Source organism: Asterias amurensis, chromosome 16 (assembly GCF_032118995.1).
Source record: "Asterias amurensis chromosome 16, ASM3211899v1".
Lineage (NCBI taxonomy): Eukaryota > Metazoa > Echinodermata > Asteroidea > Forcipulatida > Asteriidae > Asterias > Asterias amurensis.
This window is the reverse complement of record NC_092663.1, coordinates 8800147-8828136: the sequence shown is the minus strand read 5'-3', so window position 1 is coordinate 8828136 and position 27990 is coordinate 8800147. Positions and strand designations below refer to the sequence as shown.

General features: G+C 41.3%; 1 protein-coding gene across 1 annotated transcript; it reads right to left on the bottom strand.

Annotated features, from left to right (window-relative positions):
- Window positions 1-817: 817 nt before the first annotated feature.
- Window positions 818-27496, bottom strand: LOC139948798 (uncharacterized). The gene is made up of 20 exons (XM_071947130.1): window positions 27376-27496; window positions 24030-24151; window positions 20284-20795; window positions 19452-19618; window positions 17219-17316; window positions 15714-15909; window positions 14489-14964; window positions 13299-13458; window positions 12278-12531; window positions 11281-11422; window positions 10654-10769; window positions 9636-9736; window positions 8265-8469; window positions 7332-7517; window positions 6637-6784; window positions 6102-6298; window positions 5225-6000; window positions 4620-5052; window positions 4348-4436; window positions 818-3369 (listed from the first exon to the last, which is right to left on the bottom strand). Exons 1-20 carry the CDS (start codon window positions 27395-27397, stop codon window positions 3321-3323), a joined length of 4449 nt encoding a protein of 1482 aa, XP_071803231.1. The 5' UTR covers window positions 27398-27496; the 3' UTR covers window positions 818-3320.
- Between the last annotated feature and the right edge of the window lie 494 nt (window positions 27497-27990).

The window sequence follows — 27990 nt, the reverse complement described above, 5'->3', positions numbered from 1 at the left end:
TTCACAATTGAGCAAAAAACATGTGAAAGCCAAATCCCCAAGTAAAACACTCAATTACTAGCTTAATGCATTTCATAAGGGAATCTGGCATTTGTTGAGGCCAGTTAGTGTGAAGTGGGTGTGGCTTACAGTGGAATTACGCACGCTTACAGACAGGATATGTGGGAGATCTCGTAAAAAAAATCTAATTGTTGTGAAGGAGGATTTTATCTCTATTCTACCATATACACAGTTGGTACGACTGCCTCAAAGTAACATACCACATTTTCTGCTTAGAAGAAATGAGCAGGATACCAGTCACAAATGGTGCATGTTACATTGTAGTTTAGCCAGTAAACCAATTCTGGTAAGCATAATTTATGTTGCGTTATGAAATTGGGCCAAGTTGGGCAGGGAAGTGCAACGATATTATTATGTCTGTGTGTGTGTGGGGGGGGGGGGGGGGGGGCGGTCCTTGTTGTGGTAGGATTCCATCTGGTCTGAAGTCAATATTTATACACCCATGTTTGGTTTGCAATGAGAAGCAGATGGTAGGAGGCGTAAAGGGAGGGACAGTGTCTGAGGGCTTTTTACATGACCCCCCCCCCTCTCCCACTCGAACCCGATGAAATGGCAGAATTCCATTTGCCTACTTCCTACTCCCCAAGACGAAGGCAAGGGTGTTTTTTTTGTGGAGTGGGGATATCAACTCCATTGTGTGAGTCCATTTTAAAAAGGGTTTTGGGATTAGTAATTTGAGAATTTGTTTTAATCTTTTAATCTTTGTGACATTTCATTCACAGCAACTGTACACTGTCTTTATTTTAAAAAATTTTTTTTAACACGAGAGTGAAAATATTTTCAGGAAACACTCCTCGTGAACTCATGCAAGAATTTCCCAGAAACTTTTGTCCGATATGACAACAAAAGTTTTGACATTAATTTTTTAAATCCCAAGAAGTCCATGACAGAATCTTCATGGCAGATTTGCATCTTTTACCTTTTGTCATTGTGTTTGGATTCTCTAAACTTCCTGATTATCAATCGGTGTAGACATTTGAGAAATACCCTAGTTTGAAAGAACCGGTGGTTCTGAGAAAGGACCAGAGAGTTGTAACTATTCTGGTATTACAAAAGTCTTCAGCTGTACAGGCCTTAAACGTCACTTTTAATTGGAAACAGCAAATTTTTCTGTTTTTCAAAAGGGCACCACAGCAAAAGCACAGGGCAATTGTTAATTAAAGGCCTGGGTGTACTTTTCATAATAAGGAATTCACCAGACAATCATTTGCTTATATAAACGCCATAGAAATATCATTGCTCCCAAGCTGGCCTATAACCTCGTAACATTTTCTATAGTTTTGCAGGAGTTTGATGGACTAATAAGTGTATGGCAACACCAACCATGGGACAGGCATAGCTTATTTACATATAACAGGTCTAGAACTTCATCTTAAATGGGGCAAGGTCAGTTTCATTTTACAAAGGGCCACTTCCTTGCGAAAATCTTAAAGGTCTATGGGGAACTTTTGAAGGGGCAGCAAATCTGAGTGATTCTTGTGGGATAAGTTTTTGTCCAAGGTTGTAGCTAGTGATAGTAGTGTAAACATGCACAAACTGAATGGCTCATTTACAGGTTGTAAAAACTGGGTCAAAATCAGCTTAGTTTTTACTCTAGTGCTGGGAGAGGACCGTTTGTGATTGTTAAAAAGCACATTCCTAATGGTCCTTAAAGATGACATTTGAGTTTTAAGTTTGTCAGAGTCAGGGTTTGCTAGACTTCATCCATAAAGTCAAAGGTCGTGAGGTGTATCCATCGATAGTAGAGGTCCTGTTTATCTTGAGGTCCACAGAACTGCTGGTGTTGGATTTTGGCTGATTTCATTGGAAGCTATTCAGTTTCATTGATCATTGGTGAACAATGTGGCTTGGTGGCTTGCAAGGAATCTGGCTTGTGTATTGGCAGTGGCTTGAACATTGGCTTGTACACTGCCTGGTGGTGGCTTGCAGGCTTGCACGGAACTTGGTGTATACCTTGAAACTGGCTTGTACATTGGCTAACATGGTGTTGTGAAATCCAACCGGCTTGCCTTTAAATTCACACTTGCCTACTTGAAGCTCCAGCGTGCTTGCTTGGTATCAAACGTGCTTGCCTTGACGATCTTGCCCGCTTGCTTCCTTGTCGTTTCAACTTGCTTGCTTGGAGTCGAACTTGCTTGCCTTTACATTCTTGCGGGCTTGCTTGAACTTTCCAAATGGCTTGCTTGAAATTCCTCCCAGCTTGTACAACCTGGCTTTCTGGAATCCACCATTCTGTATTAATATACCAGAAGCCTTAAAATTTCTAACCACTTGCCAGCTTCCTTCAAAGTTTGTTCTTGAAAATCTTCTTGGCTGTCTTGAAGTTCTTGTTTGTTGAGCACTCTATTTCCTTAAGGCCTTGCTTGAACTCTTGATTTGTTAGAAAACATGTTGCACTTTTTAGAAAGTTCAAAGCAGTTCAAATAGTTTATGGTTGCCCATCATTGTTCAGAAGTTCATTTCTGTTCCACTTAGTAAAAAAATCTCTCACAACAGTTCTTCAGTTATTTAAAAATCAGCCCTCGCCGCATCAATGAACTGAACCTTTGCAGATTAACAGTCTAAGAGTCCAACGCTCCTTACAGTTTCCATCACAATTTCCATTTGGCGTTCAAACAAACGTAGCTCTCAAAACGACGACACCAAATTCTCAAGTACGCTCAATCCACAAGTCGACATGCAAAAAAGAGGCTCTTGATGAAGTGTTTTGTAGTTTCACATTTTGCTATAAATTCTTTGCAGTAGCGTAGTCTCTCTTTGTCTGTCGAAACCATCCTAACCTTTCCACCTCGTTGTTTACTTAGCAACCAGAGAATAACCTCCCATTGCCATGACAACGTATCAACACATTAAGCACCCAGTTCCCATGTACATTGGGAACACTTTATGCTTTATCACATAAAACAACTTATTTTTTGTTTACAGTAGGAGTGTTGACGACACATCAACCTTTGTTTACAACATACACACATAAAACACTACAAATGAGCAGAGATAATGCAGAGAAATTTACTTCATAAATATCAATCAAGAAACGACAAAATTTGCCTGCCTATTAACAAACAAAAAGCATACCACTGAGCCAGATGGTGTTCTTGACGGTATTGCACTGCTCGTGTTCTACTCTGCTTGCCAGTGACGTGAATGGTGCGCTAGTTGATATTGCCCTCCCATCAGGTAGATTGCAGTGTGAAGCTCAATTGATGCAGTCATTTTGGAGGAGTGGCTTTGCAGTGAGGGAAGGGAGTAGTCTGGTGGACTCAGTCTGGGATCAGACTCACGCTGATGGTGGCCAGATCAACCATGTGCCTATCAACATAAACAATGATATTGTTTGTTTACAGAACATAAACCTGGGTTCATTTATATCAAACGCTTAAAGGTGTCTGAAGATGGGTTTGTGTTGGGTTCTTTTCAATATAGGGCCAAATTCATAAACAGATAATGAGGCTCAAGGTTTGCGATAGCACCATGTGTAAATCTCTTTTGAGTAGTGTTGGTTCAAGAAAAAAAATCAGTGGTTGACAACTCAACATTTTGAATGATGACAATTCCACCATGTGGTAACACCTGGAGTTATGAATTTTAAGGATTCTTTGGTAACCCCTGGAGTTATGAATTTTAGGGATTCTTTGGTAACCCCTGGAGTTATGAATTTTAGGGACTCTTTGATAACCCCTGGAGTTATGAATTTTAGGGATTCTTTGGTAACCCCTGGAGTTATGAATTTTAGGGACTCTTTGATAACCCCTGGAGTTATGAATTTTAGGGATTCTTTGGTAACCCCTGGAGTTATGAATTTTAGGGATTCTTTGGGGAACAGTGTCCGCAGCACTAGATAAGTAGACCAAAAATAATAACGTCTGATTTTTCTTCACCCACACTATGCTGAGCAGAGAAACACCAGGACCCAATTTCATAGAGCTGCTTAAGCACAAAATTTAGCTTAAGCAAAAAAATTCATGCTTTGTAAAATCAGATTACCAGCCAAGACTCCACTCAATTGTTATGCTAAGTAAACAACGGCTAAATACTAGTCACAAGCAAGGTATATGGCATGAAATTTTGGCCGGTAGCATGTGTAAATTAAGCAAGCTATTTTCGTGCTTAAGCAAATTTTTTGCTTAAGCAGCTCTATGAAATTGGCCCCAGAGCCTGAGTCCAGTGCTCTTATCAGCTCGAAGCAGTCCATGTGCACATACTGGAGTACTTATCTGATCCAATTGGAACGTTTCTAATATTCCCACTTTTGAATCGCTCCCTAAGGGTTAAACCCACTCCTCTTACCTGTGAAACCTCGTCTGGAAAGTCATGGCATCTTCTGGACGGCAGAATTTGGCATAAGCTCTCCTCTCACTGGCAACAATCTCCATAGTCTGAATGCAATGAAGTCAAAAACAAAACAAGAAACAGAAACACATTTTGATGTATATTTCAATAGAAAAACGAGAAAAGGACACCAAAAACAAGGGCTAAGAAATCTGAATTATTTATCTCGGCAAACAAAAAAGAACCAAGTATGCTGTTTGATTTTTGATTGGCTGGGGTTAACACCTCACCTTGACTGGTCCACAGGATTGCATCATCTTCATCAGGTTCTTCTTATTGGTCGAAGCCGACAGTCCATCGATCAGGATCCCCAGCGGACCCCTGACCACCTGAGGGCTCTCCGCAGACATCTGCTTGACCACCCGCTGCGGCTGCGGCGGAAGCACCCTCACCGGCTGTTTGGCACCACCTTGAGGACGCTGCGCCAAGCGCTGCTGCTGCTTCTGCTGCAGCAGCCGCTGCTGCGGTGTCAAGTTCTGTACAACTGTCCTTTTGTTTCCGGGCTGGCCAGGCTGGTTGCTACCAGCGCCCTGGAAGGTGGTTGTTTTCTGGGCTTGTTGAGGGGACTGCTGTTGGACGACACGGCGTTGTGCCTGTTGGGGTGTTGCTTGTTGAGTTGGGGCAGGACCTTTCTGTGGTAATCCTATCCTGTCTTTAACAGATCTAATTCAGAAAAATTCCATCCTCCATTACCTGTTTGGTTAGTTTGATATTTGACATTCACACAACACAGTTTCCAAAACTCAAAACCTTACATTATTTTTTATCCATATGGCTTAAAAGAACTGTTGATGCTTTTTATGAGACCTGCCAGGACAATACACAAAATGCTTACCTCTTCTGTGGCATGGGTCCTCCTTGAGGTGTGCCTGGTCCCTGAGGTCTAGGTGCCATACCCTGTGGTCTGGGACCTCTGAATTGAGGCCCTCCCTGACCAAAAGGTCTTGGGCCTTGGGGTCGAGGTCCATTCCCCTGTGGCTGCCCCGTTCTTGGTCCTGGAAACCTCTGCTGAGGCTGCCCTCTGCCTCTGCCTCGCCCCATGTTATTTGGAGGACCTTGAGGTCGCTGTCCTCTAGCTTGACTCGGGTTTTGACCTCTGATCTGCCCTGGTTGGTGACCTCGAATCTGACCTGGATGTTGACCTCTAATTTGACCTGGATGCTGACCTCTGATCTGACCTGGATGTTGACCTCTGATCTGACCTGGATGCTGGTTTCTGATCTGCCCTGGTTGCTGACCTCTAATCTGACCTGGCTGTTGACCTCTGATTTGACCTGGATGCTGACCTGGCTGTTGACCTCTGATTTGACCTGGCTGTTGACCTCTGATCTGACCTGGATGCTGACCTCTGATCTGACCAGGATGCCGACCTCTGATCTGACCTGGCTGTTGACCTCTTATCTGACCAGGCTGTTGACCTCTGATCTGACCCGGATGCTGGCCTCTGATCTGACCTGGCTGTTGACCTCTGACTTGACCTGGATGCTGACTTCTGACCTGCCCAGTTGGTGCCCTATTGGCCGAGCCAACAACACCTATTGATTGCTGAGGTTGCACTCTGCCGCCGGCTCCTACTGTAGGAATAGGCTGAGGGTCCATGTCCACCAAAACCTTTAAACAAACAAAAGTTAACATAAGCATAGGGGGAGGTTAATGAAATTGAGAAGCAGTTTTAAGAGAAAGATACAAAAAAGAGCAGAGCGCTAACACACCTTGACGTTCTGCTGCTGTTGCCAGGTCTGTTGCTGAAACAGTTGAGTGGGAGGTTCCTGCTTCAGGAGGGGTGAGGCGTCATGTCTGATTGGTTGGGTCATGGGTTTGGGCTGCTCGGGACCACCAGCCCACTGATGCGAAGGAGCCTGTCTAGGGAGGTTCTGCTGAGATTGTGCACTATTATTCCTATTTGAGGCTGTCAATATCAAAAGAAACATGATGATGAAAGTTCATATTGCTACAAATTGGTCAACACATTTCCAGATTTTCTACTTTTCCCTGACTCCTAATCAATCCCAAAAATAAGATGAGAAAATAGAAGTGGTTTGACTTTTAAACCCTACTGAATTCTTTAAGACAACAAAACACTCATGAACAGGTATTCTAGTGTAACTTAACTGAGGCAGTCGAGTGGAAAGAATAACAACGGAAAGAGAGAGGCAGAAAGCACACAGAAAAAGAAAAGGTAAACATTGAAGGAGACAAACAAAAGGCAGCTGAAAATACATTAATATAACAGTTGAGTTGTCAAACCTGAAGAAATGGCTCGGTTGCCAGCCTGGTTTGGTGGCTGCTGCGTCGCTGTCGGTTGCCTCGGACCTGGCGTTCCAGCAGCACCCTGCGAGGAATTGGGCCGTTGCTGTTGCTTCTGCGTTGTTGATTTCTGCTCACGGTTTGTCTTCTGGTAAAAATACACAAATTTATGAGAATTTTATATTTGTGAATCCTCATCTTCTTATGTAGGACCCCGAAGGACGAGGATTAGGTTTTCAGTCCCTACCTGACTGCATGGGTTTTCCAGGGAATAATTCTAAGGGGGTTTTCCTCCCACATCCAAAACTAAAACCTTCGTTCCTAGTCTTCTCTCCATTGGGTTCTAGGCTAGAACAGTGATTGTGTTCACTTTTCTGGGAGTTTCTTTTTCTTTCTCGAAATGAAAGAAATTGAATATTTATTAATGAAATAGACCCTTCTGATGAAATATGTAAACTTCACATAGCGCGTGCGCACTAACATTTTGGTTGGCAAAATGAGGGCACATCGCGCTGTTTTATACACAGCTAATGGCTGTGTGACGCAGATGCAATTGCGCGTCTGCTAAGTGCACAACTCTATGGTGTTTGCCAACCAATAGGGTTTGTACACATGCGTGAATGTAATTAGCATATTTCATGGGAAGGGTCCATTGAACCAAGCATCAAGCTCTGAGTCTTTGCTCCTACTCCTACCTTAGTATCTGAAGACTCTGAAGATGACTTGCCCTTCTTAGTGGAGAGGCGCTTCTTGAGTTCGGCCTGCTTAGAAGCAGCTAGCTGCTGTCTCCTTGCCTCCTTCCTCTGGAGTATCATCTCTCGCAGTTTCTTCTGCTCCTCCAGCTGGATGCGTAGTTTCCGCGTCTCCGCGTCTTCGTCAATCTGGGAGGAAAAGGAAATTAGAAGGATTTGAAACATTGCATGGTGAATGTGTAACTGAGAGACGCTTGCTGTAACACTATGGGAACATTTTTTTGTTTAGTAGTGTCAGTTCTGAAAAACAAACTGTGGTTAAAGAATCTGATAGTTCAGGAGACAGTTCATTCAAAATTTCAAAACATTTACAGGGGGTGAAAGTCACTGCCGACAAAAAAAAAGGTCTGAAACTGGGGTCCAGGGCCCAATTTCATAGAGCTGCTAAGCACAAACATTTGCTAAGCATGAAATTTTTGCTTTCATAAAAACAGGTTTTCCAACCAAATTTACATGTGGTTTTCAGGATAAGCCAACAACAGCTGAATACCAATAACAGGCAATATCCATCAAATGGAAATTTTGTTGATAATCCTTTTTTTATCAAGGAAGAAATTTCATGCTAAGCAAATTTTAGCGCTTAGCAGCTCTATGAAATTGGGCCCAGATCTTAGGAGGTACATTAAAATGATGGCATTTCCACCGCTTGGCAATCCCTTGAGTAATAGATTCCAATGAGCTTTTGGGAAGGGATCAGAAAACCTGCTGCTCAGAAGTAACAGGTTACCAGCCAAATTACAGTGTAATATACATTGGTTGTAAACTGGTTTCCCCACAGAATTTGTAGCCGAGCAGATTTGCTAAGCAAATTTCCTAAGCAAATTTCCAACAAAACCTTTATGAAATTGAGCCAGGTTAAAACTGTTTAGGCTTTACCTCTCCTTTGACTTGTTTAGCTTTTGGAGCCTTTTTGGAGGCCTCTTCGATCAGCCGCTTCGGAGACGGGAGTATATTGCCCTTGTTGGCCTGACTCGGGGTCGGCGAGGGTTGGACGCTAGAGCCTTGAGGGCGGTGCTGCTGAGATGTGAACTGCCCTGGTTGCTGGTTACTAGGAGTGGGGTACCGCTGACCTGAACCTTGTCTGTTGGACAGGACGAGACAAATGGACAACATTTATTTTTACTTTAAAGGTAAGGGGAAACCTAGTGGCTAGATCAAGGGGCTTTAAAATCTAATTATCGGCATATTCTTAGACCATTCCTCAAACTGTTTTAACTCCCTGGGGAGCAAACAACCCCAGCTGCTTAAACTAGGGTTAAGGGGTTAATCCAACACAAAACTGTCTCAGCCCTGGCAGGGGTCCCATTTAAAGACAGTGGACACTATTGGTAATTGTCAAAGACCAGTCTTCACACTTGGTGTGTCTCAACATATGCATAAAATAACAAAAAGTGCAAATTCGAGCTCAATCGGTCGTCGACGTTGCGAGATAATAATGAAACCAAAAAAACACCCTTGTCACACGAAGTTGTGTGCATTCAGATGCTTGATTTCGAGACCTCAAGTTCTAAACTTGAGGTCTCGAAATCAAATTCGTGGAAAATTACTTCTTTCTCGAAAACTATGTCACTTCAGAGGGAGCCGTTTCTCACAATGTTTTATACCATCAACCTCTCTCCATTACTTGTCACCAATTAAGGTTTTATGATGATAATTATTTTGAGTAATTACCAATAGTGTCCACTGCCTTTAAACACCTGTGTTAAAAGAGAAGCAATTAATGGTCAAGTGCCTTGCTCAAGGATACATGAGACCAGGATTCAAACCAAAACTCTGATGGTTCAACCATCAGAACTTAAGTCCAAAGCAACATGCAATAGACTACTCAGCCATGACATACCCCATCTGAAATTTCCTTTCTAGCTCTTGCTGAAGGGGATACAGGGGTCAAAAGCAAATTTTGAGTGCTACTCCCTCCAAGGCCCAATTTCATAGAGCTGCTTAAGCACAAAATTTTGCTTAAGCGAAATAATCCATGCTTAGTAAAATCAGAATACCGGCCAAGACTCTACTCAATTGTTATGCTAAGTAAACAATGGCCCAATACCAGTCACAAGCAATGTATATGGCATGACATTTGGTCAGTAACATGTGTAAAATAAGCAAGCTATTTTCGTGCTTAACCAAATTTTTTGCTTAAGCAGCTCTATGAAATTGGCCCCTGTTATTTGATATCAACTATCCATACATTTGTTGTTAATGCAGAGGTTGTGAAGGTTTATGTATTAGTAATATGTCACAACATACCTGGCAGACTGAGGTCCTTGCCCATGGTAAGGCGGGCCTTGTTGATGGGGTCCTGGTCCACCCTGGTGTTGGGGCTCACTTTGGGGGCGCATTTGGTTTGGCTAAAAACAAGACATTTGAAAATTCAAAAAGGATTGTATAACAACGGATTCTTGGCTGCTGCTTCATAGGATTCGAACTGGACTTGTGGCAGGAGGTACCTTTGAAGGCAGTGGACACTATTGGTAATTGTCAAAGACTAGCCTTCACAGTTGGTGTAGCTCAACATATGCATAAAATTACAAACCTGTGAAAATTGGAGCTCAATCGGTCATCAAAGTTGCGAGATAATAATGAAAGAAGAAAACACCCTTGTCACACGAAGTTGTGTGCGTTTAGATGGTTGATTTCGAGACCTCAAGTTCTAAATCTGAGGTCTCGAAATCAAACTCTTGGAGAATTACTTCTTTCTCAAAAACTATGGCACTTCAAAGGGAGCCGTTTCTCACAATGTTTTATACCATCAACCTCTCCCTATTACTCGTCACCAAGAAAGGCTTTATGCTAATAATTATTCTGAGTAATTACCAATAGTGTCCACTGACTTTAAATCGCTGCGATACCACCTGCTAACACAGAATTCAAACTGCTCTAGCCATCTGGCTAAACTCGGTGGTCTAATGATAATAATTCTAATAATAGTCTTATATAGTGCACATATCTACCAAACAAGGTACTCAAGGCGCTGAGTATGTATACAAAACTCAAGACGCTGAGTATACACAAACTTTACAAACTCTAGTGGTAAGATATTTGCTCCAGCACTGCAAAGGTTGTTGCTACTCAATATTCAGTGTGCACAAAACATGTTCAGTCTTAATATTTTGCTAGATGCAAAATCTGCTGATTGAATCCACTTCCTTAAAGACAGACCCCAAGCGATATCATTAGAAAGCTCTAATTCTACAGAGATCAAATAAAACAACATCATTGAAAATCTTGTCCTCTATTTTTAGGCTTAAACCGTTACAAGACTTACTTGCATCCCCCTCGGTGCCTGGAACTGTTGGTGTGGCGGAACACGCTCTTGTGGCGTCTGGGCTCTGTTAAACTGCTGCGGGTGTTGATGGGACTGGTGGCCATCAAACTCGCGCCCTATTGGTCGAGACAAAAAAAAGAAAGAACTTGATTATTTGACAAGACAAAATACTTTAGGTTATTAGCTTGGCATGTCTTGGCCAAGCTGTCTAGTTCATTGGAGCCAAGCTCTGGTGTTCTCAGCTGCAGAGAGTGGGTTCAAATCCCACTCAGACACTTGTGCCCTTAAACAAGTCACTGAACCATAACTGCCATAACCAAAAAGTTGAGAAGGTAGTGAATTCTGCATCTACCAGCCAGACTCCTAGTGGATGATACCCATTGGTAACTTCCTATGGACTGTTTTAGCCCCAGGACTACCCCTGGTGACAGTTGATTTGGGTCAACTGCAAATCAGTTAAGTGTAGCCCTCAACTTGAAGTAGTGTTCAGCATTTTTACGGCTGTTTTGAACTGATTTGCTAAGCGAAACTTTAAGGTTGTAATAATATAAGAATGTAACATCTAAACTATCAGCATTTTTTTTTTGTCACAATGTGGGTGTGGGATTCTGAAGTGTTGGGACTTACTTGGCGTACCCTGTTGGTGGCTCCATGTGACCGACACCGGGCTACGGCGACCAGGCTGGGTCCAGGACGATGACGTTGGGTGCTGGCTTGATGGCGGCATCCATTGTCCGGATTGTTGATCTCCGTGGTGGTGGTTTGGGTCCTGGGATGTCGCAAAAAATGATGGAGTGTTCAATCAAAAGTGTTCAATCTTTATCAAAGCTCGCCCATCCTGTTTTCCTCCCATACAAACCAGCATAGTCACAATGCAAGGTTGGTTACGACAGGCCTGGATTTTCATTTTATTTAAAGGATTTGGGTACTTTTTGAAAATGTCCATAGATTTACATTCAACTCACAGGGTTTGAAGATAATGATAGTGGAAAGCTTCCCTTCAAATATTACTCACTGAGGTGTTGTAGTTTTTGAGAAATGAGTAAAACAATGTCATGAAAATACGTTTGTAAATGATGAAAATAATTTTCGTCTCATGAGACGAAAATTATTTTCACGACATTGTTTTACTCATTTCCCAAAAACTACAGCACCTCAGCACGTAGTATTTTCAGGGAAGCTTTCTACTATCATTATCTTTAAACTGTGTGAGTTTAGTGTAAATCTGTGGACATTGTGTTTTTGTGTCCTACAAAAGTTACATAGACCCTTTAAGGGGGAAAGGCCATTTTTGCTTAATGTAGGTTAAAATTGCATCCTATGTTAGCTGGTACCACAGCGGGTACCACAACAATTTATACTAAATTTGCAATGGGGCTGAACAAAATTTGTTGGTTTTACCCTTACATCGACGTGTATAAGCACGATATCCTCAATACTTATCAGATTTCTGTGAAAAAAATGAACAGGCATTATATTTGTCAAAAGTTTTTTATTTTTGCTAAGGGCAACACCACTGGAAAAACTTCAAGTCTTTGGGAAATGTTTGAAGGGGTACCAAGGCCAAGACTAGGGCAACTGAGGCGCAGGCCTCAAGACACGTTACAATTTCATTCAAGCTTACCCTGTAACTGGCTGGATGTTGTTGTGCCATCAGTGGGCGTGGTCCCTGTGAATGAGAGGTGGGTTGCGTCTGCATAGGTTGTGGAGGTTGCCCCTGTACTGCACCGTGCTGAGAGTAGGGCTGAGTAGAGTACTGGTTAGGGTAAGGGGTTGAGGGTTGTTGATAGTGGGTGGAGACTGTGGAAGGGGGCTGGTACTGGGAGTGGGTAGGAGCCGAGGAGTGGACTGCTGGTGGATGAGCTGCTTGAGGGGCGACTGCAGGACAGGAAAAAATAGTTTTGGGAACTATTAAACATCCGATATTTCTAGCCTTACGATATGTTCAACTTTCCAGATGTTTGTCATTCACCCTTGAAGGCACTGGACACTATTGGTAAATTACTCATAATAATTGTTAGCATAAAAAATTACTTGGTGACTAGCAAAGGAGAGCTGTTGATAGTATAAAACATTGTGAGAAAAGGCTCCCTCTGAAATAACATAGTTTATGTGAAAGAGGTAATTTCTCACTCAAATATTAAAAGACTTCAGGCCTGAAGCCTTTCTAAGGCATCTGAAAGCACCAAACTTGTGCAACAAGGGTGTTTTTTCTTTCTATGCTCTTGCAACTTCAATGACCAATTGAGCCACAAATTCACAGATTTGTTATTTTATGCATATGCTGGGATACACCTAGTGATAATACTGGTCTTTGACAGTTCCCACAGATGTCCAGCCATTGATTTCACAAAACTCTTCCTAGCTTAAGACTAATCTTAGGACTTAGGCACTGCACTGTAGCATGCAGACCTTAAGATTAATACTAAGTTAGGACGAGTTACTCGTCCTAACTCGAGATAAGACGAGTCCTAACTCTTTGTGAAATCGACGGCAGTGCTTTTAAATTCCAAATTCCAAATTCATCTGTAAATGATGAATAAAATTTCCTCAAACTTCGCATCAGGTTCTGATTGGTTAATTTCATAATTAAAGAAAAGTTTATACAGCTCCAAAGAAAACCCCAATATGGCTTGACTATTTACCTTGTTGAGATGGGACTTGCACCTGACCCTTGAAGTGGGGGTTAATGTGGATCTTCTTACTGACTGACGTCTGAGGTTGAGAAGTAGGCACGGCACCAGGCTGACTGGGCTGCTGTACTGGAGGTGCCTGCGTATGGGGCGAGGATGACCTTTGACCTCCCTGCACCGATACAAATTAGTACATTATTATTTCTGCATTGATTGACAAATTTTCTTAGGCTGTGTCCCAATCAAGCGACCTCGACTATGGCTATGGCAGCAGTGAGGAACAGGGCTCAATTTCATCAATCTGCTAAACAGAAAGTTGTTTGGCAAACTTCTTGGCTAAGCAAGAAATGCCCGGCAGAAATGTAAGTAGTTCTGGCTGGTGACCTATTTTTGCTAAGCAAGTTTTTTGAGCTTTATGAAATTGGGCCCAGGCATTTTCACTGATGTAACCATAGCCTCACTGATCTAGCCATAGCTAAGGCAGAAGCTTTCAAGTCACGTCAAAGAGTAATATATAAGAACTAGAGGGCGCACTATATACGCGCCCCGGCATGTGCGCATGTGGCCATTTTATAAGTTGACAAAAACAGCATCTCACAGCGTGTGTTTGTGCGGCCATTTTTTAAGTTGACATAACAGTATAGCATTCAATAAACACAAATTCCAACAGGTACTTCATAATCAACGCACGTACAGAATGGCGCGCGTGTCTCTTTGCTGTCTCGTCTGGTTTGTGCAAGTAGCATCACCAGTGCGCCCTCTAGTTCTTATATATAACTCTATGAGTCACATACAGTTTTGGCACCAGACTGACTGAGAGTGTCGATTGGTACCAGACTAATAGGGGAAATGAAGAGCAAATTTAGGCTGTGGAATAAATTTATTATGAAACTTGAGTGAAAAAGTTATTGAAATACAACAGCCATCTGACTTGTTTGGTTGAGCAGTAGCTGGCCACAAATGGCATCAACAGGGACCAATTTCATAGAGCTGCTTTTTATCGTACAAAAAGTAGCTAAACACAGCAAAATTATGCTTACCAGAAAAAGGTTACCAGCCAAATTACCATGTCACGTGTACTATTTGTGGCAGGTATCTGGCTCATTTCTGAAGCAATTTCTTCTGCTTAAGCAACTCTACGAAATTGGCCCCTGGTTAACAGTTGCAGTCGACACCATACCCCTCTCCCCTCCAACACCTACCTGGTTTGATCCGAATGGTTCCTGTCCAGATCCCTGGGCCACTTGGTGGGGCGAACCCTTCCCTGGTTGATAGGGTTCAAAATCAAACCTCCCTCCACGTAAATGTCCGGCCGGCGGCCCACGGACCACCTCCTGATTCTGGAAAGCAGGTCTCGGGGGCATGTCGCCCCTGTAGTTGGGCATGTTCTCGTTGAAAGGATGAGAGACATTGCCGGGGAATCGATGCCGCATGTCCTCGGGGAAACGGTGCCGCATGTCCCCCGGGAAACGCGGTCCCATGTGACCAGGGAAACGAGGTCCCATGTTGCCCTGATGCATTCCCATCATGGGTGGTGGGCCTTGGTGACGGTTGCCATGGTTGCCTCGGTTGCCTCGGAAACCCCGTCCGCCACGCCCTCTATTCCTTTTGCCCCATTGTTGCTCTTCTTTTTGGCGGGCGTAATCGTCCAGCGTTTGCTGAACTCCGGCGGTAATCTCTGAAACACAGAATAATTGTCAAACAAGTTATTGACTACAGAGCGCTAAAATCAATAAATCATGAATTGAAACATCACAAAGAGAGTCTTGTTCCCTATATACAGAATGATAAGTATCTTGCTATTGTTTCTTAAAAGGGGGCAGATCTTTTGCCCTTCCAGCATGTCCAGCCTAAATCCTGTCCATCAGTTCAATCAGTCTATACTCTCTTTTATTTCTTTTTTTCACAAGGCAATGGATGGCCACTCCAAGATGCGGGCTAAACTTACGCTAGACTGATTTGGGCTTTCGACCTCAATTCATTTCTGCTTGACATCCTGCTCATTTTTGCTTAGCAATATTTTCAGCTGAAGCAGCTCTATAAAAGTGGGCCCAGAGCTTGGGTCTATTGAACTAGACCGCTCAGCCATGCACGCCACTTCATGCCAACTTCAGGCCAGAAATAACCATCATGTGGGGATACTCTGCATGCTCCTTTTACGGGTTTCAGTACCTTTTGTAGATCAAGACTTGTTTTCCATGACATGAATGAAGATGTTTGTAATATAATTTACCTGAAGAAGTTTCAAAGAAAAATCTGTGAAATTGTTTTACTTATTTCTCAAAAACTACAGCACCTCAGCAAGTAATATTTTAAGGGAAGCTTTCTACCATCATTTATGCAAATCTGTGGACGTTTGTATTTTGTGTTACACAACAAAATTGCCCAAACCCTTTAAAGCATCTTCAATCAGATTTTTGTGCTCACCTAGTGTCTCAGGGATGTCTTTCCTCTTTGATGCGCCACCGACTTTTACGGCTACCGGCCGCCGCTCCGATTTGAACCTTGCTCTTGTGTTATCATCGTCCTCATCTTCGTCTGAATCACTAGATGGAATGTCCTCCTTCGTGTCAGAACCTTCCTCATCTTCTTTTTCTTCTGAATGAATCGGCCGAGATGAAGCCTGGATAGATAATAATAATAATGAATACTTGTAGTAAAGCGCTGGTATCCATCAAGCATGGCACTCACGGCGCAGGAGACAAAAAAAAATTCATCAGAAAAACGATTATGGAACAAATGAGTTTTTAATGAAGATTTGGAGATTGACAAGGATACTTGTTGGCTTAAGTGTTGGGGCAGACTGTTCCAGAGTTTAGGTGCAGCATGGGAGAAAGAGCAGTCACCCCAAGAATGATGCGTTTTGGGTATGGACAAATGTAGAGAGTCTGTGGACCGACGACTTCTAGTTTGACAGTATAGAAAATATTACATTGTTAGAGAGATGTTTTATTCAGGCATGCAACTGCCCGTTGAAAAAAAAAAAAGGGACATTTTCAAAGGCACAAGGCAAGTGAGGAGCGAGGCAGCCGAAACGCCACGGGACATGATACCCACAATGGTACCCTAGAAAATGTTGAGGTTTATTATGCTCTTAGGTGCATTGTTAGCATGTACTACAATGTAGGCTTATTTTACATGATTGTAGTTGTACACTGTTGTTGCCAGGCATATATTTGGCTAAAAAAAAAAAAAATCATCGTTTTTTTTGTTTGTTTTCACGCGGAAACACGGGAGATTTGCATGCCTGTTTAATAGTAATTTCCTTAGAAGTCTTGTCAAAATTAATCTGGGACAGGTAGAGCTGGACAGCCGGGTTGCGTAATGGTATCTTGCCTCGCCTTCTACCTCTGAGTCCCTGGTTTAAATCCCACTGGGGGCACTACATGGATTGGCTTTTCAGTCCCTGCCTGACTGAGTGGGTATCCCCGGAATAATTATCTGGGTTTTTTTTGCCCACATCTAAAACTGAAATTTCCTTCCTTGTCTTCTCATCATTGAGTTACTGGCCTAGTACAGTGATAACGTTCACTTTTCTGAGAGTCCTTGGCTTCACAACCAGAATCAATAAATGAAATAAAATGAAACAATATGGAAGGAAGGGTTTGCGGTAAACGCCATGTAATGACTATCTCTAAATGAGTTGGGGTGGTTCTGAAAAAAAACATTGGTTTCAACTCGACGTTTCAATCAGTATGCTCTGATCATCTTCTGGAGAAAGCTGGACAAAAATGAAACAAGTAGGATTTGAAACTTTGCATGGTGGAAATACTATATGGAAAGGTTTGCGGTAACACAATGTTACGACTATCTCTAATGAGTTGGGGTGGCTCTGAAAAGAACCGTTGGTTTCAACTCGAAAATGAAACAACAAATTTCATAGTGATATTCACAATGATAATTCTTAGTTTATCTGTTGTCTTTGGACTCACCTGTTCTTTAGGTTTGGACGCTTCTACAACTTGGGCCGGTTTTTCTCTCACCGGTACATTTGGTGTTGAGGAGGCAAGTTTAGCTGTTCTACCACTCACTATAAAAGACAGAAAATATATTTACTTTTACAGATCTGGCGACTATTTATTAGAGCTGTTTAAAGCCATTGGACCCTTTCGGTACAGAAAAGAAAAGAAAAAGTTCACAGATTTACAAATAGTTTACAGGGTTTACAGAAGGTAATGGTGAAAAACTTCTCTGGAAATATTAGTCCATGAAATGCTTTGCTTTTTGAGAAAACGGGAAAACAATATAAATTCTCGTTAGCGAGAATTACGGATTTGTTATAAACACATGCCATGACACGGCGAAACGCGCGAAAACAGGAGTGGGTTTTGCCGTTATTTTCTCCCGACTCCAATGTCCAATTGAGCCTAAATTTCCACAGGATTGTTGTTTTATATATAAGTTGTGATACACTAAGTGTGGGACTTGGACAATACTGTTTACCGAAAGTGTATAATGGCTTTAAAGGATTTGGGTACTTTTTCAAAATGTCCATAGATTTACATTAAACTTACAGGGTTTGAAGAACATGATAGTGGAAAGCTTCCCCTCAAATATTACCTACTGAGGTGCTGTAGTTTTTGAGAAATGAGTAAACAAATGTCATAAAAATGCGTTTGTAAATGATTAAAATAATTTTCGTCTAATGAGACGAAAATTATTTTCATGACATTGTTTTACTCATTTCCCAAAAACTATAGCACCTCAGCACGTAATATTTTCAGGGGAGCTTTCTACTATCATTATCTTCAAACTGTGTAAGTTTAGTGTAAATCTGTGGACATTGTGTTTTTTGTCCTACAAAAGTTATATAGGATTTGAAACTTTGCATGGTGGAGATAAGATATAGAAGAGTTTGCGGTAACACCATGTAATAACAATCTCTAAATCACCCACAGTTATTTTACCATACCTAGGTCCCCCCTCTCATCGCCTCCAACGCATCTTCAAGGAAGCAGGTATCAAGGTGTATCAATCCGCCCCGAAGAAACTCCATGGCTCTCTCCAATCGCACAAGGACAAGAAGGACCCCTCCGCCCGTGCTGGAGTCTATCGCATTCCATGCGAATGTGGTAAGGTTTATGTCGGGGAAACCGGGCGTAACCTTCCCACTAGACTTAAGGAACACCGAGCACACGGAAGGAGGGGGGACTTCGATAAATCCGCCATCGTCAAGCATTCCCACATTGCTGACCACCGAGTGAACTGGGATGCTGCAGAAATCATCGCTCCCATCCAGGCGTGGCACCCTAGACGCATTAGAAAGGCCATCGAGATCCACAAGCATGACACCGTACCCCAAGACATCGGCTTCCACATCAGCGACATCTGGCTCCCCCTTCTCCCGACCAATGGATCTTCTATATCCACGGTCACCCCCTAGGCCCCAACTATTAGACTGCTTTGGGTCATCTATACCCTCAGTCACCTAGGCCCCACACCCTCACTATCCCCTGTGCTTATTCCTACTGACACGGTTCAGTGAGCACACACCCCCCACACAACGTCCAAGGCTCCACAACAGGTTTCACCACGCATCATCGAGTTCACTTCCCGCCTACATTTCCCGCCTTCGTGCATCACCCCTGATCCACCGCCTAGTACTTAAGCAGCATGCAGCATCAGAGTCCAGCATTCTCCAGAAGACGATCAGAGCATACTGATCGAAACGTCAAGTTAACCCAACGGTTCTTTTCAGAACCACCCCAACTCATTTAGAGATTGTTATTACATGGTGTTACCGCAAACTCTTCTATATATATAAAAGTTATATAGACCCTTTGAAGGCACTGGACACCATTTGTAATTGTCAAACCTGTGAAAATTTGGGCTTAATTAGTCATCAAAGTTGAAAGAAAAAAAAAAAAAAAAATACCCTTGTTGCACAAATTTGTGTGCTTTTGAATACCTAAAAAAGGCTTCAGGCCTGAAGTTGTTTAATATTTTAGTGAGATTTCCTCTTTCTTAAAAACTATGTTACTTCAAAGGGAGCAGTTTCTCACAATGCTTTATACTATGACCAGCTCATCATAACTTGATACCAAGTAAGATTTTATGACAACAATTATTTGGAGTAATTACCAGTAATGTCCAGTGCCTTTAAGCACAGAAATGAGCGGAGAAAGAAAAGCTGAAATTAGCTTTGCACTGTTTAAAACTACTTACTGGTATTGTCTTCTGGGACTTCGTCAATTAGACTGTCATCAAAGTCCTCAATGTCTAAGATGTCATCCATGCCTGGCTCTAACTCAATGGCATCCTCCAGCAATGCGGCATCTTCATCTTCAACGGCAATCTCCTCCTCATCCTCAGCAGCTACATCCTCGTTGTATCTGCATCAATTTGAGACGGGTCAATAATATTTAAAGAGTTTGGGTACTTTTTGTAGGTCACAAAACACTAATGCCCACAGATTTACATCATACTTAGATGGTTTGAAGATTATGTTGGTAGAAAGCTTACCTTAAACTGTTACTTGATGGGGTGCTGTTGTTTTGGGGAAATGAGTAAAACTATTTCACAAAAGTAATTTTCGTCTCAGTGAGATAGATGACAATTAGTTTAGCCTGTTCAACGGATTTACACAACTGTCCTAAAAACAATGCTTTGTGATTTTCACTTTTTCTCCTCAAAAACTTGATGACTTAAAAAGCTGAAACTTCTTAAGGTAAATTACATACATACATATTCATTCAAAGTGAGTAGGGATTCATGTCGTGGCCAAAAACTTTACCTAAAAAAGGTATCAAAACCCTTTGAAGGAAAGTGTGGAGAATTGGTCCTTAACCACTATGTAAAGCAAGACGTTAGAGGCACTACTAATAATAATAATAGTTCAGTAAATATCAGTGAACGATAAGAAAAATCAGAAACAGAGAGAAGGAAATTATTTGGTCTTGTAAAAATATTTCTGCTCCAGAAAAAAGTTGCGATATGCTTGAAATTCAATCTCTAATGATGACAATAGTTCAAAGGTCATTTGCTCAATACTACTCACCCTTCCTCAAAATTGTCTCCGCCCTCTTCCTCAAAGTTGTCTCCACCTTCTTCCTCAAAGTTGTCTCCACCCTCTTCCTGGTATTGTTCTTCCCCCTCCTCCACCTCCTCAAAGTCTCCGCCCACAGCAGCTTCCCCGTCCTCGCCGCCCCATTCCTCTGACTCTGTATTGTCCAACACCGCTGATATTTCACTGGTCCCAACCCCGGTTTGCTCACCCGTGTGATCCTCAGCTCCCTGGTATTCATCAATCTCGTCAACCAACTGTTCATCGTAGCCACCTGCATCACCACCAACAAATTCAGTCTGCTCATTGGTCTGGTCATTGACCCCATACTCATATGACTCAACATTAGTCTCTACATCAGTGGTTTCTACAGGCGCAGAATCCTCGGTCTGTTTCCCTGGCCCTTGTCCTTCCGCTGTACCGTCATATGTTGAAAAATCCTCATTGTCACTGTCTCCAAGGAGTGCATCTTCGTCTAACTCATCATCGGATAATGTGGTTTTTGTCTGCAGAAAAAAGTAAAAATAATTTAGAAATTATTTAAGTTTAAACTGGCAGATTGAAGTGCATACAGAATAAGCTGTCAGTAGGTTTTGTGTGTTTCGGCGATTGTCAATATTCATTCGGACCTGGACATCATACTTACATCCAATGTAAGAGTTTTTATTTCCTTTACAAGTTACGAAATCATGGAAATGAAAGATTCCCATGATTGTTCAAATCACACAAAACTTATATGTCTATGCTGCAGGCATTCTATCAATTTGCCCGAGCGCACGATGAAGCTGGCTTTTGGAAGATCTATCATTCATGCAACCATCGGTCGATCACAGAGACAACGGATGAGGAACTATTTGCGCCATTGATAGATTTTGTAAGGCAAGACTTGTGCTATTAAATGTGTGCACCAACTGGTTTGTAGTGCTGGGCGAATAGTGAAATTTTGTTATTCGGATACCGCTGGCCAACTATCCGAAATTAACCGGATATTCGAATAGTTTTTTCGCCGCTAGAGGGCGCTATTTAATAAAAAATAAAAAATATAAAAAATTTTTGTTTTTGCCGCTAGAGGGCGCTGTTCGTTTGTGAATGAGATCATATGGGCGGATTGATATAAGTTTTAGACAGTGTCACTCGGTTCATTCATAAAAATGACCGGATCTAATTTAAAGATGGCGATTTGCTTTTTCTTTTGATCGTGATTGACGCTACGTGAAGGAAAACTTTTGTAATCTTTGAACAAATTACGTCAGAAATGTCATTGTTTTAACTCTTCACGGAGGTGAGCATAGTTAAATACTTAATATATGCTGTTTTATGCTGTTTTAATAGAAGTTTCATAAGGATTCAGAGAAAACATTCATGTCAGTTGTCGCCCGACGTCCGCAGATATTCGGATATTAAAGAATATCCGGTTACTCGGTTGTAATTATAGAAATATCCGGTTTGTAAATAGGTATTCGCGCCCTATGCGGATATCCGGTTAAGAAAAAAAAGGCATTCGCGGTTACGGATAGGAAAACCTATTCGCCATTAACCGGATATTTGAATAATTCGCCCAGGCCTACTGGTTTGCATGAATGGTTGACACTAAGCTTGGGCGATATCGATTTATTTTATTCACGATATATCGCCGACAATGTATCGCGATATTCGATATAATCGCGATTAATGAAATTTGACATCATCAGTCTTAAAACTCCAAGTGAAAGTTGTAGAGAGACAGTCATAGCATAAGAGAGATGTTCTAATGACCTATTCTTCTGGTTTTACTCCAAACCTATGGGGTGCAAGATGTCTCAGATAGCAAATACATCGCGATATTTAATCGATATATCCAGCGTTCGACCTTAACGCTGGTCCGCTGGCCAAATGCCAGTAGAAATTGCGGCGGACCTGCTGAAACACCTTGCCAACTGGTCCGGCTGACCAGTCAAAAATGTCGGCAGCGGTACTACAGAACTATGACTATTTTTTTTAACTATTTTCAGACTCAAATAAAACGTAAAAACATCACTCAAGGTTTGGATAAAACGTAAAATAATCACTCGATGTGCCGCTGAACGCTAGCAAACTTCCGACGATCACGCATACACAGCGCAAAATCCCATCATGCAACGCAAAGGCTTGTAGTCTTCGTATTAGTTCACGTGTGGCAATAAGTGTAAGAAACATTGAACGCTAGAGGGCGTTTCAGAATATTCGATAGCGTGAGAATAGACGACCTCTATTGGTGAAAGTACGCGATAGCTTACAAAACTAGCTTCAATCGCCTTGACAAAAGACCACAAAGCAAAACACATTCTGTCAGCAGCAGCATGGTCGTCAACGGAGCAGATTTCCGTGTGGGAATAAGTGTCTAGCGTGTTTAAGAAAAACGAAACGGTGAGGCTTCATTCAACAAAAATTACCAAGTTAGGATACTCTGGATGAGCAAAACAAAGTATTTAATGGTGTTTAGTAAGGTTCTTCCGTTCTGATTTTGTTTAATTTTGTTATTATTTGGGGCTTTTTTTGTTTTGCGGGGCGATTGGTGGGCGATCTAGTTTATTGCTCCATGGTTTTATTGGTCACATAATGCGCGGTTGTTTGGGGTTTTTTGCAGGTTGATTTCAAGGAAGACTTTGGTTCTAGAATGCAATCATGTGTTAAACAAAGGTGCGGTTGTTTTTGCTTCTTTTAAAAACGTTTTTTAAATGAAAATTTTGTTCACAAAACAGACGCCGGCACCGACCATTCCACACACATAATTGAAAAAAATACCGTAAAACTCATAGGCTTCTTCATGGATGTTGCAACTACTTTGATGTCTACTTTATGTTGGGGGTTTACTTTTTCTGGACGAAAGTGAGAAGATTTTGGGAACTTCGGTAGATGTATTATGTTTATGAATACTTATTAAAACTACAATAATAGGCAATGTTTATACATGATAAAATAACTTGAGCGATCGCACGTAACCCTCCTTACCGTAGATTTAAAGGCAATACAAAAAAAATTAATGATATTTTAACAGTCGGCTTTATTTTTTTAAAGGTTTTTGTTTGTTTAGTAACACACTAATTTTTTTCATAACAAAGTTCTTCTTACTAGGAATACTTCGATGCCAATGCTCACAATAAACCGTGGACTAAAAAAACTACCTAAATAAAGATCATATTAAATTTTCCAATTTGCTCTGACAAATAATTTGACCTGTTTTTAAATTAATTTTAATAATATTATTGTTATTACATTTTTAAAGAAAAAATACTCTCAAAATTAATGAGCCCCCTTTCGAACACAATAACATGTTGACGTTGCAATTCATGTTGAGTTTTGAAATAGTGACGATTGGAAATCGAGCAGTTGGTATACAACAGTATACTATTAGTTTAGGAAAAAAAACAAAAATTGACGGACCAGTAAAAAACCTGGCGGACCAGTGAAAAATCAAGCCAACTGGTCCTGCTGGCCAGTTTAAAAAAAAGTTAAGGGCAACCCCTGTAATATCGATATATGGCGATTATCGCGATATATTGCGATATTTCGATTAAAACCAAATCCATCCGATATCGAAATCGTTTCCAAATTAATATCGCGATATTCGATAATATATTGTGATATCGCCCAAGCTTAGTTGACACCGGTCGATTATCAGGAACAAACTCGCTGCGATTGCCATTGGGCTATTGAGGAAATCCACCAAGTGTCCAATACAATTCTTTCTTCAGTCAGACTTAACATTAAAAAGTTCTTACCTTTTTGACTGGAATGTGGTCTTCTTGTAACAGTTCATCGTCGCTATCCCATGATGCCTCTGTAGGACGTTTTCTTTTAAAGGAGAGATCGCTTTCATCTAAGCTGTCAAAGTCCAGATCATCTGCGAAAACATAAAACAAAATTTAATTCCATGCTTAAAAAAAATGCACACTCCTTGTTACGTACACTGCAAGCGTCTGGAAGGTGCAGGAAAATACGAGCGCCAAGATGCAGATAGATGGCACAATTGTTCGGAATGAACAAATCTGGATAATTGGGTAAAATGGGTGGCTTGCGGCTTGTGCATGAAGCACTCTCCCTCTGGATCATAGATGGATACTTCCACCCTCTGGAAAATTGCCAATACCATGGACTCCCTCTTAGCCATATGCCCAAGCCAAATCATAAATGACACAAACTATGTATAATTGAATGATTGTAAGCTCAGAGATTCTCCATTTAACTAAGAGGTTACACCACAATCAACTTGCACATTGACATTTTCATTTTTTAAGCACTCTCCACAATTTTGTTTAGCAGCTCCCCCGAGGGCCGTTATTGCAGATGATGACAGTGACAACTGACTGAACTAAAGCAACAAAGACATTAAGCATTAAGAGAGGAGAACAAAGACAGATCTGATTGAAACCTATAAATATTAATGGAAATACAAGACACCGGCTGACAAGTTTTTCTCCCTCGTCCACAAAGAACTTAAAGGTCATTCAAAGAAATTATTTGTCGGACGTGCCAAAATAAAATTGGCAGGCCACTTCTTCTCAAATAGAGTGGTACAAATTTCAAACAACTTGCCAAAGTCACTTATTTCTGCACCAAATGTGGCTACATTCAAGAGAAAATTGAGAGTTCTGCCCATTGGCGAAGAGGACTAACCAACCAAGTATACTAAGTAAGTAAGTATGAACTGGGCAGCTCGAGGAAAAGAAAGCGTTTGATCAAGCAAAGCAAGATGTGGAGAAAACTTTACTGTTTACATAAAGCCAAACTTGATTATGAGGCAACACTTGTGAAGCAAATCCAAACTGCACCCAAAAAAGTTCTGTAATTATGCAAGACATTTCACCAGGTCTACATCCATGGTGGAAGTTTTGGAGCAGGATGGTAAAAAAGTGACTGTAGACAACGACAAGGCATAAATTTTTTGATTTTTTTGGCTAGCGTACAGAAAGTTGAACCAGAAGACGATCTCTTAAACTTCCCTCTTCATGACAGAGTCAGCACTGCCAACTTATATGACATCTCCTTTTCTCCAGACTTAGTACGTGAACAATTACAGAAGCTTCACCTGAATAAAGCTTGTGAACCGGATGGACTTCAAGCCAATGTTAGAAAAAATGTTCTTGATCTGGATATTCTGCTGAGTCTCCTTATTCAAAGTCCCTGCAGACGGGTGTAGTTCCACAGGATTGCAGGAATGCCAACATTACGCCACTTTTCAAGAAAGGTTCAAGACTTAGTCCTATTAACAACAGGCCAGTATCACTCACAAGTCAGGTGGTGAAGATTTTGGAAAAGGTTGTGTATGATCAACTTATGAAATTCATTCTTGACAACCATATGATCTCTTGTGAGCAACATGTCTTCAAGAAAAAATGTTCATGCGTAACGCAGCTTCTCGAATGCCTCTTTGACTGGAAAGCAGGATACGACAAAGGAACTGGTGTTGGCGTAATCTACTTAGATTTTTGAAAGGTCGTTGACACAGTGCCCCACAAGCGTCTGCTGTACAAGCTTCATCATCTTGGGCCGGTATTTCTCTCAGAGGCCATGCTTTAGCCTGGATTGAAGGTTTCCTGAGCCGTCGTAGACAGAGACTTGTACTCAGAAATGGAGTCTCCAACAGGAAACCTGTGACAAACGGAGTGCCACTAAGTTCCATCCTAGGACCTATCTTGTTCTTGCTCTACGTGAATGACATTCCTGATTATGTATCCACCATCGCAAAAAAATGACATTACAGATTGTGACACCCTGCAGAATGACTAAAATTGCTGTATGGTCCAAATTATGGCTGCTTGAATTTAGTGCAGAGAAATGTGTTGCGCCTAGCATCAAAAAATTCCTTTGATAACCATTACTCATTGAATGGAGGTTATCTACAGGAGGTTGAGAAACAGAAAGACTCCAAGGGTATCAAAGTTTGTAAACCCCTATCCCCAACAAGGCACATCCATTAAAAGTCACCATCTTATATAAGTCCCTTATCCGGCTGGCTCAGGAGTATGTTTCATCTGCAGTGAAGCCCAATAACCAACAGAAAATATGAAGTTACTAGGCAAAGTGCAGAAAAATTGTTTACGCCTGTGCAACGAAGATATTAAGCTTGAATCTTTGCAAAAGAGGAGAACACAAACAGACCTGATTGAACTATAAATATGTTAATGGGTTATACGAGACAACAGCTGACAAGTTTTTCTCCCTCCCCACAAAGAACTAAGAGGACAGACTCAAAGAAATAAAATGTCGAGTGTACTAAAACAAATTGGCAGGCCACTTCTCCAATAAAATAGAGTGGTTAAGAATTTGGGACAATTTGCCAGAATCACTAACTTCTGCACCAAATGTGGCTACATTCAAGAGACAATTGAGAGTTCTGCCAACCGACGAAGAGGACTAACCAACCAAGTTAAGTAAGTAAGCGTTGGTTTCCATTTTTGAAAAAATAATCTCACCATGGCCATTATGTGGAGGAGTCCAGCGTACTTTTATTATACTATTAGTATTGGCACTTTAATTTAATTTTTAATTAATAAATTTAACGAAGATTATTCAGTTTCATTCAATTCATTCTTTAGTTTAGTAGATTGTGTCCTCACAAAAATTGTATTAATTGTCTACATGTTTAGCCGGCACAGGCATGACCGGCTTACTTTCACTTGAGTAAACAATGAAGTTGGAATGGCACTGCAGTGAGGGTTGAGTTAGCATGCTGCAATGGTAAGGGAAAATAAACAAATCAATTAATCATGTAATCAGTAATGTTGGTGGTGGGGGGTGGTGAGGGGGGGGGGTTGTATGGCGCCACCACTTTTTCGATATGAAATATTATTGCATATGTATTTATAATGTCTAATTAACCTCAATGAGATATCCCTTTTTGTAAAAATGAGTGAAAAGTGGTGACGCCATACGGAAAGTTATCCCATCCCACGGGATTACGAGACCCACGGTAAATACGAGGTCAACAAAGAAGGATGAGGCGTGTATTTCCGACACCTGATGATCGGTGATTTTGTGGGAAACTAACTTCACTTTCTGTGGTCAACATTTCTCTTCTAAAATATTCTATCATCACAAACACTACCCTCACACGAAAATACATACCATCATCTAGTAGATCATCCATTGGACACGAAATACCTCACAGTTGTTGTAGTATATCAATAGTATTTGTATAAAATATTTTACAAAATATATGAAATTATGTTTGTCGTTTGCGGTTGCGTCTAAACGCAATACATATAACGCTACACGACTCGCGTGGTTTTGAACGAGTCCGATGACAGACAATAAGAACACATGGGGAAAATTGTTCTGGAACCAGACTATAATAATTGCCCTGTTGTAGGATTGGTGGCGCTGCAGCAAAATTTAGGTCCAGGAAAGTTTTACTTATTTTTTTTCAGATTTTTCGGGGGAAATAAAGAAAATCACAATAACTCTTCTATTCATTCAAAACGAAATGATCCAAAGAGAAATTTAAGCTTTACCCGTAAGTCCATTTATTCTCAAAGTTTCTTTCTTTTGTCTCGGTGATGCAGGGCCCAGTTTCATAAAGCCTGTAAGCACAAACATTTGCTTAGCATGAAATTTCTTTTTTGATAAAAACAAGATTACCGACCAAATTTGAATCTGTTGCATATTGCTTGTTACTGACATTCAGCTGTTGTTGGCTTATCCTAAAAAAACTCACGTGGAAATTTGGTCGGTAATTCTGTT

What these genes read in the sequence shown, in the direction of transcription:
- LOC139948798 (XM_071947130.1), bottom strand. Translation starts at nt 27,397, where the DNA reads ATGGATGATCTACTAGATGATG. An exon ending in ACCACATTCCAGTCAAAAAG is followed by an intron (nt 20,796 to 24,029) that starts GTAAGAACTTTT and finishes TTTTTTCTGCAG; the next exon opens with ACAAAAACCACATTATCCGA. An exon ending in GCAAGTCCCATCTCAACAAG is followed by an intron (nt 12,532 to 13,298) that starts GTAAATAGTCAA and finishes CCTGTCCTGCAG; the next exon opens with TCGCCCCTCAAGCAGCTCAT.